The 13,021-nt window shown below is 37.0% G+C and overlaps 1 protein-coding gene across 2 annotated transcripts in view; it reads right to left on the minus strand.

The window, feature by feature from the left end:
* The window catches only part of SUSD5 (sushi domain containing 5), a 38,976-nt gene that overhangs the window by 19,058 nt on the left and 6,897 nt on the right, over nucleotides 1–13,021 (minus strand). For both annotated transcript variants that reach the window (XM_035319007.1, XM_035319006.1), the window contains exon 2: nucleotides 11,780–11,957. In XM_035319007.1, the coding sequence (XP_035174898.1) occupies nucleotides 11,780–11,957 (178 nt within the window). The remainder of the gene's footprint in view (nucleotides 1–11,779; nucleotides 11,958–13,021) is intronic.

The following is a 13,021-nucleotide window of genomic DNA, read 5'->3' on the forward strand; positions in this document are numbered from 1 at the left end:
GTTTCTCCATTTGGAAAACAGAAATAGCAATATTTACTCTTGTACTGGGCTAAAGCACACAGTTTTGTTGGACTAAGAATGGTGCAGATGCATGGCCAAGACACAGTGTTGTACATCAAAATGCTTCCAAAAACATCACAGCTCCAAAAAGTAACTTGAAGGAACTGGCAAGACAGAAATGCTTCATTTATAGCCTCTCTCCATTTTCAAATCATGTTCCTGTTACAGGTTAAACTTAAAGCCACTTAATTTGTTCTTAAAATGCAAGCTCAAAAATTCAACTTTGAGTTCTTGGAAGAAAAACTGTTGTTGTTGCTGCCTTTTTTTTTTTTTTTTTTAACAGTAATTCCACACCTTTCCATGAACTCCATTTTTATTGGTTTGGTACACAGCAGTACCTAATCCATCCTGTTGTCCTCTATAGGCTTGGACAAAGGTAATAAATTTGTATTTGGTTCTACAAGTCTGTAGATGCTGAACATAAAGGAAGAGTTTAATTATGTCTTCTTTCATCCGTGTTGGCTGCTTGAAAATAATAAAAGACGGTTTGTTAGAGAAGACACTGCTTTTATAGTTTTAGTGATGGTTACAAAAGCTTGGAAAGTGAATGCAGCCCAAATTTTTTGGAGCTGAATATTAATGGCATGTGTTTTGTTTTGTGTGGACTGCAGGTCTGTAGAAGTGTTGCATGGTCAGTTCTTCTAGTGAAAGCAAGACAAAAATGCCTTCCACAGAGGAATCTTTCCAGTGAAGGAAATTTATCATTATGTATTGTGCAACTGTTGAGCTAATTTTGCCAGGAGTCCCACACTCAGTTTGGAGAATAAAATAAATGTTGACTAACTGCCCATTCACTGAATGTGGAAAAGCTCCAATGGAAAGCCAATATTTGATCATGCACTTAATACTAAACAACAATTGATTTATACAAGTTGAGTGAATTATGATTGTGCAGACCATCTTAATTCTGTTATGTTAGCTCTTGAGCAGTTAAACATGCAACTTTAATGTGATTTTAATGTAAACAAACAAAAACAATATGAAAAAAGACATAAGATGCTGGTCACGCATACATACCAGAATGGTTCCTACTCCATTTCTACTCTGAGAAAGGACATGATGCCATTCCCTGCTAAAAGTTGCTTTATAATTGCAAAGCAAACATTTCTTTCATAAGGAAAACACATCTTTATTTTTTGGGGATCACTTGAAGAACAATATTATCCATAGGAGTTTAAAATCAAGTTCTCTTAGAATTAAATGCCATATTTTAAGGTTTGAGTCCTTTAAGTCAACGATCAGGAACATAGACAAAAGTGATGTGGTCTATCAAAGTGGGTTTAGATGACTGAGAGAATCAGGCCATGAATTAGCAAATTTTTGTCTGTATTCACGTATTGTTCCACTAGGTCTTACAGGGCCTACATAAATGAAACTGTTATGTCCCATCACCCCTTTCAAAAAGTGACAGAATCTTAATTTTTTCAATAATCACTTACTTGTCTAGGTACATCTAGCTACATCGCTTTTGCCTTGCAACACTGAGTAGACAGATCCTGAAATGTCTTTAAAGATCTGGGCCTTTTACTTGTAATTGTGTACTTAAGACTTCAGCCTGTTTTAAAATAAATAAATAAATAAATAAATAAAGTTTTGAAAATCGTTATCATCATAAAAAACTGGTCAACCTTGTCTCTGAAAATCAGACACATTTCTTTGTATGTCCAACTGAAGAATACATTTTCTGGTACATGCAAACCAGTTTAGAAAATCTTATCTAGAATTTTCTGATTTTGAATTCCACTTTATAGCCACTAAATTTTGCTTTGTCCCAAAGCACTGTAATTTCTGTATTATTTTTTCAGTAGGTTATAAAGTTATCTGTGGGTTACACATCCTTTGTATATTCATATTATTACAAAAACTAGATATTTGGCTCACATGTAAGACTGTATTAGAAAATCAAGTTTTTCTTTTTTGTTTCCCAAATTTTGTACAATGAATTACAAACTTGTAGGTGATAATATTTGAATATATTGAATAATAAATTAACTTTAAAGCATTTCTTAGCTATTCAGTGAGATCAAACTTATGTGTATCTATGCATATTACATGAAGTTCAAAAATTGTTCTTCCTGACTATCTTTTTTCCTGCGACAAAGCAGGCCTTTGCTAATCCTTTACTTAGGATTTTAATTTGGATTTTGTCATATTAAAATTCATCTGATTAAAACTGTAAACATTCTAATTTAATTATTCTGTGATGAAATAAACTATGTCTTGTACCCATACAAAAAATAGAAGAAAAACAATGTCTAATGTCTTCTATTCCTCCTTCTCTGCTAGTAGTTTTCTACCATGAACTCAACCCTGCAAGTTTTGCGTATTTTCAATAAGCTATTATTACCACTGCTAAAAAGAGCTTCACGAGTCCTTAGGTCTTCTCAATAGTGGCTCTAGTGATTAGAACTGCAATGCCTTTGGCACAGAAATAGTCTCTTTGCAGTCAGTATGACTACAGGTATGACTAAAAATATGGAATAATAGTCTCTTTTCTCAGAGTTGTTGAGGGTGGCATTTAGGGCATATTTCCTTAAATCCATAAAATGCTAGGTTTGCATCTATAATTATAGATGAAGTATGTAGGTACACTTTTGTTTCTGTTCTAAAAGGTAAGTTTTTATGCTTTTAACTTTGTATTTTTTTTTTTAACCTGATGACTGAAAAATGGCTAGTACCTTCTCAATTCAGGATTCAATGTATGTTGAAATTTGCTCACCAGCAGCATTGCCATGTTAAAATAAGAAATAAAAAATCATACATTGTTCCTATTTGGTTACAACCATCTCTCACAGTTCCAGTACCCTGGTGAGAGGTTGTGGAAATTCATAGCCTGTTTTATTATTATTACTATTATTTTGAATTGTTGTGTTGGACCATCATGCATTGTGGTTGAGAAAATGCCAAAAAGTTCGTATTTTTTGTAGGAAGACATGCATGTACCCAGCCATTTAGAAGAATGTTGTCATATAGGGAATTTTAATTCAATTTATTGCTACTTTCATGGAATAACTGACCCTAAGAGAGTCCTGTGTTTTACGGTTATGGGTAACTGCAATCACGAGCTTCACACAGAGACACTGAACATTTACTTCAGTGATGTCCATCAAATGAGATTTAACTGAAGAACACCATTGGAAAAGGAGGGATTTTAGTGGCTTCAGCAAGAGCCCCTGCTCTGTGATGGAAAGCAGAGGGGTGCCTGATGGTGTTTCCTTTGATTTCTTGACTAGTCAAGCCAAAAACTAGTGAGGATCTCCTCAGTCCACTGCTACCCAGCCTTGACAGACAATCGTTTTCATGGTGCCTCTTTCGTTTCAAATGAGAGAGCAAGAGAAACCCCAGGGACTCTGCACTGCTTTGAACCTCAGCTTAGTTGCTTCTGGACAATTCATCCAACTAAGAACAATCAACAGTGCTTCCTCTGTGCCTGTCCTGAAAAAAAAGGGCCAGAGATCCAAGATGACTCGTGATTCAGCTATTTTGTTTAGCGTATGTGTGCATGAGGAAGAAATTTAATATTTAGCACATTTAGGTAAGAACCAGACTTCCCTGAAGTCTTCCACTTCCATTTGCGCTGACTAAATTATTTTCTAATCCATCAGCTAACCAGCAAGTAATTGGTATATTTTGCATTTCTAATACTGCTGCTCAAGGAAGGAAATAGCAGAAAAGGCTGGCATGAATAGTATTTATTCCACTGTAGGATAGAATATGCCGTTACCTAATATATATTATAAAGTGAATCTTGTGATGATGTAAATAAACCACAGTAATTATATATATTTATGTATACACTATATATTATGCATGTATAATAAAGATACATTTAATAAACATACAATATTTTATATACATGATAAACACTCTTTATACAGGTATACACTGATACTCCCACTTTCTAATATCATTACATAGCAATTTTGTAATATTTGGAAAATTTTCAGTAAACCCAATCTTACATATATGGAGTTAAAGGCTGAGTTTATAGGGCATAGTTTATAGGACATCCATTGTAACAGTACAAAAAACAGTAGATGGGACTAGGGTGTTCTGTAATCACTACACTGCCAATTGATTGTAAGTAGTCTTGTCAATCAATTAGCTGAACTGAGTTGCAAGGGTCTTTTGACATTTATTCATGGAAGTGTGAGCTTGAATATGAATATATTCAACTCATTAGTTATCATCAACCATGTTTTAGCTGAGGCACTGAGAAAGTCTGGTTCATAACACAGTGAATATATATAACAAGCCTTTCCCAAATTAGAAAGTTTAAAACTTCATCACTTTCATTGGTAAGATAAATCTTTAACATCCTGTGCTAATTTTTTTTCATGGGAAAGCTTTACCACTTGTGTTTCAGTAACTAGGTGAGAGAAAAAAAATAGTCTAGAAGCCAAACTAGAGAATTTTTATTCTGAGTCTTTCCCTTCTGAAGTCTGGGAAACTGCAAATTATAAAGCTGGCTCTGATGAGGAATAAAATACAAAAGACATGTTCATGATTACTGAAGGGAAGAAAATTTCCCTGAAAAGTCACGAACGGGAGAACAGGTGTGCGCTTTGGAAAGTCTATTGACTGGGAACTACAGACGCTAATTTTGGCTGGATGGGACCCAAAGAAAGCAGCTGCTAAGTGTGACATGAAGACATTCCAACAGCAATACTGCCACTGGAAATGTCAAAAGGAGGTCTTAATGAGGCAGAACCAATATCCTTCAGATTCTTAAAAATATATAACAAAATGCAGTCTTTTGTGCTTAAAATTGTACATATGACTACCAAAATAGTAAGGCCTCTGTTCATTAAATAAATATGGCCCATTCATGCAGACTTTTCACACTGTAGCCTAGTATGAATGATTTTATATAGCCATTTTACTATAATATCACTATGTACATATAATTTGAGAATTCTTAGTGTAGGTGGAGGAGATTCAGATGGCTTCCTGTCCTGGACTAGTTAGCAGGGTGCTCAAAGACATAGCAAGTGTCACTAGAAAGTTGTTTTTACCCAATTTTGTTTTATGAACTCCAATATAATCCATGGCTTTCATAACAGATATTATTAATTAGGTACCAAAGGGTTTAAAAAATGCTTGCTAAATGCTGTTAATTTAAAAAGAAGCTCAATCCTATGATTGAATAATGATTAAATATGATTGGAAAAATATTTGAAGTTTAAGTTCTTTTGAAAATCAACACCATGAGAACTAGTTAAAATCCTGGTATTAGTCACTCTCATGTATATGCTAAAAGTAAACACATCCCCTTTCTACCTTAATTCTGCTGAGCTAAACAAATTGGTCATTTGTTTAGCTCAGCACCAAGATAGATGATTTTTTGGACTGATCCTAGTCTGAAATTCCTTTCTTATGAGCTTGGATGTCAAGAACTGTATTGCAATATTGCGGGTGTTGTTTCACCAGTGCCTTGTTCAAGCTTTTCAGTTACTGTCTTCCCTCTCCTGGAAGAGCTGCTCAACGTCTTTTAGGAGAAGTGTATTTTCCTTTGTCACAGATGTGTTGTGTGACAGACTCACTGCCGTCCTCTGTTCTGAGAAAGTGCCTAAGCTCTGACTCTTCCTGCTCCATGTTTTCCAGCTAAACTGTTAACTTAAGGCAGAAGCTCCTACTAGTCTTTATGTAATACCATTGCATTTCATCCCATCTCTGCTACACCATATCTGTAGCCAGGCTTACCTTCCTATTCAATATTATGATTTTCTTTGGTCTTAACAATGAATTCTAATCTTATGGCATTAACTAAGGCAAAGTCATATTCTAGCAGATAATGACACCACAGAGCTGATGGCTGTAGGATTAGAGTTTATGATGTGAAGGCATTTCAGAGTGCAAGACCCTCTTTTAGCAGTTTCAGAACCAAATTTAAAATTTTGAATTGGACCATATACCGTCACCCATGTCTGGATTTTCTCTTGAAGGGACTTAACTGGCCCAGTTCATGCAGACATCTAGGAGAAAATTCATAAGCATTACCGTCAGGCAGTAGAGCACAGCCTTAAAATAAAACAGGAAACTTGCCAAACTGACATAGCTTTAGGACTGCTCCTCTGCAAATAAGCAAGTGGACCTGTTACATTATATGCAGCCAGATTTCTTGGGACCAGCAAGTCTAAGGGTCTACACACATGGATATGAGGAATGGCAAGAGTTAGCAACTGACTCATATTTCATTCTTTGGATATTGCTTTTTTTGTTCCCAGGAAATGTACTGTTATAACCCTACAGCCAGGTGCTGGGCAAGTCCCATGTTGTATGCAGAAAAGGGAGTAAAAAGCCCTGAGAATTGGCAATTTGATTCTTATTATTATATTTCCCACACGTGTCATCTGCAGCAAAGGTCTTGTTGTGTTAGATGCTGTAGAAGCATTCAATAGGAGTCAGTGCAAAACCCAAAGAGCTATCAAAAGAAGGAAATATAGAAATGAAGTAATTTTCCTAGCAGCAAACATCTGCTATGTGGTCAGCCAAGAAAAGAACCCAAGTTGTCTAACTCCTACAGCAAGGCTTATTCTAGCTTATTGTACTTGCTCACTCCAGAGTTATCCCCTCTGAGATAAATCCTCCAGGGACTGGGTAGGAACCAGCCAAGGACAATTTAATGCAAAGAAACAGGTGGTATTTAAAAATAAAATAATTCTGCAGGAACTATTACAGAACAGAGAATATATGCAGCGCTTCAAAGCTGTAGCTTATAGATGGGCTACATGGTATCATTCTTTCACAGACAAATAATAGCAGGAGAGGGAATAGGACAGCTTCAACATTTTAGTCTTGGAAAAGTGCTGCAAATGAGTAAATGTGCTATGAATATCTTAATATAAGCTGCTGCCAGTGTTGACAATGTCAAAAATCAATAGCTGCTTTTTAATATTTTGTGCACATCTCGCAGGACTGATCATAAGAAAAACTGTGTCATGTTCATTTTCCAAATTTCAAACCAAAACCAAAACCAAACAAACAAAACCAGGAATGAACATATGACCCTACAGAACACACTGCCCAGTGCTGAAGGACTCAACACAGGGTTTGCTAGTATGACCTTTGAATTAAGAAGACAGCAGTGAAAGGCCTTCAGAGAACTCTACCACCCTTTTCATTTATATTCTGGCAGATCAGTTGCTTGTTTTCCTGACTCCTTTGTCTGACATGCAAATAGGTCATAAGAGTGTCATTTTACTATAAATAGCTATTAGGGCTGATTCTAATCTGACAAATGAGATTTGCCTTACAGCATTTCATTTCCTGCACTATAACAATGTGTAATACTTTACAAGTTACACGTTTCATGACTGATTTGTAAATGGTTTACTTCTGGGCTGCTGAAAGAACTTACTGCTTTCCCTCCTGTCCCTATCTATTCATCACTGGCTCGTCTCTAAAAGCTCCGTGCCTTCAGACCTGCCAGTGACTTGCCTGTGTGACCAGTGCTGAACTCAGAAATGGTTGGTCTGAACTATCAAAAGTTGAAGACTAAAACATCCCCTTATGCCTGTAGAAGAGGTCCTGTCCCAAGCTGCTTAAAAAACAACACCAGTGAGTTTATTGTTTCTTTGGATTTCCTGGCAGGGAACTATTCACTTAAGCAAGTTCCATCCCACATCAGCTGAAGCAAATCATATCTGTCAAGACTTGCTGCTTAGCTAAGTTGGTTTGCAGTGAACAAAGTGGGTTAGACAATGCTTATGTGAGCAGTGCCACCAGCAAATTGGTATCTCCCACTGGCATCACTCTGCAGAATGACATCTTTTAACACCCTAACTAGTAGTTGTGCATTTTTTACTAAAAAAAAAAAAAAAAAAAAGTACCTCTACCAGCCCAGCTGAGGAGGCAACAGTCATTATAATAGGTCAGAAGTAGGTTGGAGTGAGCTGGAATGCTACAGACTCATCAGAACCAAAAGAGGATGTCCCATTATAGCCTCAAATCTTTGCATACTTATATATGGATCGATATTATCATAGAATCAGAATGGTTCTTCAGAAAATGGTTCTTCATAAAATCAGAATGGTAAAGATCACCCAGTTCCAACCCCCTTGCCACGGGCAGAGATACCTCCCACAGGACCAGGTTGTCCAAAGCCCCATCCAGCCTGGCCTTGAACACCTCCAGGGATGGGGCATCCACAGCTTCTTTGGACAACCTGTGCTAGTGCCTCACCACCCTCTGAGTAAAGAATTTCTTCTTAATACCTAATCTCAATCTCCTCTCTTTTCGTTTAAAACCATTACCCCTTGTCCTATCACTACACTCCCTGACAAAGAGTCCACCCCAGCTTTCCTGTAGCACCACTTTAGGTATTGGAAGGCCACTGTAAGGTCTTCCCGGAGCCTTCTCTTCTCCAGGCTGAACAACCACAACTCCCTCAGCCTGTCTTCACAGGAGAAATGCTCCAGCCCTATGATCATCCTTGCGGCCCTCCTCCAGACCCACTCCAACAGGCCCATGTCTTTCTTACACTGTGGGTCCCAGAGCTGAACACAGTACTCCAAGCAGGGTCTCAGAAGAGCAGAAGTATTTGAAACAAACAAACAAACAAACAAACAAACAAAAAACATATAACTATATATTAACATATGGATCATCAGAAATTTGACAGTTACCCCAAGCAAAACATTTTTTTTTTTTTTTTTTTTTGCATCAAATTCTCCTCTTTGTCTGCAATAAGAAGTAAAGCTCAGAAACCAACCACATTGACATTGACTCAGAAATGTACTCAGCCACAACAAGAGAAACTTCCATGGGTTTATAGGCCCTCATTTTATAGCCCTCTGGGATGTAAAAATGATAATAAGGACACAACAGCCAACAGCAATGGGTATACATACTAGGAGTTGGATATTCATTAACACCACAAAATAGCCATCAGAAATGAAAAAAATCCTCTCTGTTACTGGCTTGTGCAAAACCTGAAAAACTGGTCAAGATGTCAAAAAGTCCTTACTTCTTTACTAGTCTTTATATTCAGTTATAAGTCTATGTGATGTAAGGAGGACTGAAGTGTGTCTAAACATCTGCAACACCAGAATGAACTCACTCATAACATTTGTTTGTTCTTGCTTCTACTGTCAGTATCTAATCCATTTATCCTCAGAGGAAAGATTGTGATATTTTCCAGGAACAACAACAACAAAACTTATTTTATCATGTTCCCTCTTATTCATCTCCTTTCTGATGTACACAGTCCTTTTGGATATGGGAGAATATTAGACTAAAGCTCTGTGATCTGCAAGTGATTCCAGTCAGCTTCTGGATGGAATCCAAGGTATTAGTTCCAGCTTATAAAGACCAAAATGGTCTGGGACCTGCCAAGTGTGGGAGGTCACTTGTCTCCCTGGGTTGTGTCATCACAGTTGAAGATGTGGAGTTCCATCAAGATAAATAACATAAGGTGTTGCCAGTGAAGAATTTTCTATTTGGGAAATACCTTTACCTCTTTGATTATCTGGGCATGCTCTGAAGCCTATTTTACCCTCTCCTTATTAAATCATTTAAGGAGAGTGTGGATTGTGGTGTTCATATTCACAGTCTATCCTTTATCCCTGCTGGTATTTTCAATTTATTAAATAAATGAGTAAGTATTGAACCAGTACCTGTAGAAATATAAATAAATTTAAACATATAAATATGTTTTTGTATTTAAAAATATAAACACTGATTTGGTAAAAATATGTTGAGTCCCTTCTCAATAGCTTTTCTATACCTTTAATTATTCTTGAGCCCCCTTTTGAGCCTATTTTAGTACCTTTCTGGTTGTTACACTGACCTATAAGTGTGTGTGTATGTTTTTAACAATCTCCATCCCGTCCCATAAGCACTCTAGCAATTTCTCTCCCCCCCCCTTTTTTTTGTAGTATCTTTCCTATGCTGAGAGACGTAACTTAGTACATGTGAACTATTTTCAAGTAGACTGCATATTTGCTCCTGAGTATATTACCATTGAATGCCATTTGTCATCATTTTGCCCATTGATCTAAGTTCCCTCTGAAATATCTTCATATTCTGCTTGGGCTTGTCCAACTTTAATAGCTTTCTCTCATTTGCATACTTTGCACTCAACTCCCCATTTGCTCCTCCAGGGCTGCATTAACTAACAGTGAAACCAGTATAGTCTTTTCAGGCATACTCTTCCTGAGAATCATAAACGCTCAGTTCAGTGAACCAAGTACCACAGATTCTGGTGCTTGCCCAGCCATAGGTAAAATAGTCCAAGAGACTATCAAACTCCATTTTACAGGATCTCTGAAGAACTACTGTGTGGTGAAGCCCTCTAGTTATCTTCAGATGTGATGACTGCACAGCAAAAGCAACTCATGTACCTCCATAATGTCCTTGATGTCCTTGATAAACAATTTACAGACTTCCATATTAAGGACAATTTTACTGGAGAAACAGGGTATGGAAAGATGGAAGGGATCAAAACCCTCTTTCCTTGCTATTAGTATGATGACGTGCATTTTCACATCACTATGATGCGATGTACACAATGTATCCAACTTTCATTTTGAAGATATTCAGGCATAGATCCACAACTGGTCTACTCATAATTGTAGATCCAGTGCCTACATTAAAAATCTGAAGGTCTCTCAGGATTAACTGGTGGTACTCACTAGATAAAAAAGGGCCAGTTCCTTCTCCTACTCATCAGCACTCCTTACTTCCATAACAGAGAGACTGCATGAAACAACCTCTACAATAACTTTGCCATGTACTTAGAGATGGATACAATTTTCCTGTCTCTTCAGCCAGCAAGACATCTCAGCAACTGGATTAAGAAGAATTTTTTTAGGGTTTAGATCACTTATCCTGAGGGATTTATGGATTTTTTTTTTGAATGACCAGAAGTAGATACAAAGAAATTTCCTCCCCCCAAAAAATTCACCTGGAAATAAAGGATCACCAGAAGTAACTGCTTTTGCTTGAGGTTGTTTAAATATTATCTTCCATTAATAGCAGAAATTTTCTGTCTTTTGCAAGCTGCATTTTATCACTAAAAATAAATGTGGACGACATGTATCCTCAAATTTGTAAACTTTATTGAAAATCAATTGGATTTCTGCACTATTCATGACAGAAGAGTAAAAGAACTGTGCTGGATTCACCCTACTTCCTTCTCCTCCTTACTTCTTGTAACACTCTTTATTTGTAATGTGAGAAAAATCTGAGCCTAGTGCTATATGGAGTCCCCTGAGCTACCTCAAAAAATACAGTTCAGCATACCCAATAGCAGTATCAGCTCTCTGCTAAGCTTTCTTAACCCACTACCTAGCACATCTGCATTATCATATCTAAGTACACCCCAAGTCAGACCTATCTGAGGATGCCTATCGTCTATTGAGACACACATAAATACCTGAGACAGATACTCGGTTTTCATGAGAAGCTCAGCAAATTGAGCCTGTACTGATAGAGTCAGTGGGAGCATCGATACTAACTCCAATAATATGTCCACAGGCTGCAAGCTCCTTTGGGACTCAGCACCCCACTATGAGCCAGGCAAAAAGGAACAACTCAGTAGGAAACAACTCAGTAGGAAAAAGGAATAGGAAATTATGAGAGAATTATACCTCTAGATATATGTCACAGTGCTTGAATTGTGGCCAGTGTTCTTCAACAATCATCATAATCTAAGGGGAAAACTTGCTTGACAGCAGTCATTCATACTTTTCTGGAAGGATTATGCTGTTGTCCTTACCCAGCAGAGCCATCAGCAAGCCATCCCATGGTGCAGCCAGTGAAAGAACAGTCCAGAACAGCCCTTTTCAGTTCTTCTGCAGTTGCTAAGCGAGCATTCAGGTCAATACAAGCTTTCTCAGCTTCAGCTAAATCCAGACCCTGAGAGTTGTTCTTCGACTCAAGTGCAAACACTTTCCCTGCAGCACCAAGAAAGGGCACATCACTCATCATGGCATTGTACTTAATATATATTAAATAAAATTCAATAAAAATATTGCAGGCTATCTCCAAATAAAGTCTTCTTGTTTTCACTAAGTTCAATTAAATGAGCAACCTATTTCTTGAAATTAATATTTTTATCTACACTGTAAAGACCTTTATCTCTCTTTTCTTTTAGAATTGTTAAACAACAGAAAGCCAACCATGGCTAAGCCCCTATTCATTCCTAGTCCATATGAAAAGCTTGTCTTGCCTCCATAGGTCTCTGCTTAAGATCTGCAGAGAGAAAGCACAGATGGTTTCTCTTATATTCACATATGTAGTCAAAGTCAGAAAATCTCCTTTGTACACAACATTGGAATTCATTACAAAGCATATTATAGTTACATTTATAAAACTACATGTATAAAAAAAGCACAAATCCAAAACCCAGTATTTCAACTCACTCTTCCATATCAGAAAGAGATTTACACTCATTCTCTAAAATCAAAATGTTGCAATTCTGTGGTAACTTATGCCTAAATGCCTAAATGCTGCTGCAAAGCCTCTATGTTTTCATACCTTTCTGGAAATACAGATGGAATTGCTTTCTTAATGGAAGTTTTTTGTTTGTTTGTTTTTTGAATGGACATGAGAACAGATTTAGCATAACAATTTCTTATGTTATTTTTATTTTCAGTTCAGTTTATTTTACTTTAATTTATTTAACACTGTGAAAGCTGTAAGGCTGAGCATTAGAGGCTTTGGCTTTGGCAACTGGGAACAGGGCAGCTGGGGTTCTGTCAATAAAGCTTGAGAAGTTACTGAGTTATGGAATAAACACATTAGCTCTATGTCTCAAAAAAAAAAAAAAAAAAAAAAAAAAGCAATAAACAATGAGATAGTTCACAGTGCTGACATGATAGTTCCAGAAGCTGCTCCATGTTAGTTAAGGGGCATGCCACTGGCCAGAGCCAAGTCATTAAGTGATGCTGTTTGTGCCTCTGTGAGGGCAGAGAAAGAAAGAAAGAAAGAAAGAAAGAAAGAAAGAAAGAAAGAAAGA

This window comes from Oxyura jamaicensis, chromosome 2 (assembly GCF_011077185.1).
Source record: "Oxyura jamaicensis isolate SHBP4307 breed ruddy duck chromosome 2, BPBGC_Ojam_1.0, whole genome shotgun sequence".
Lineage (NCBI taxonomy): Eukaryota > Metazoa > Chordata > Aves > Anseriformes > Anatidae > Oxyura > Oxyura jamaicensis.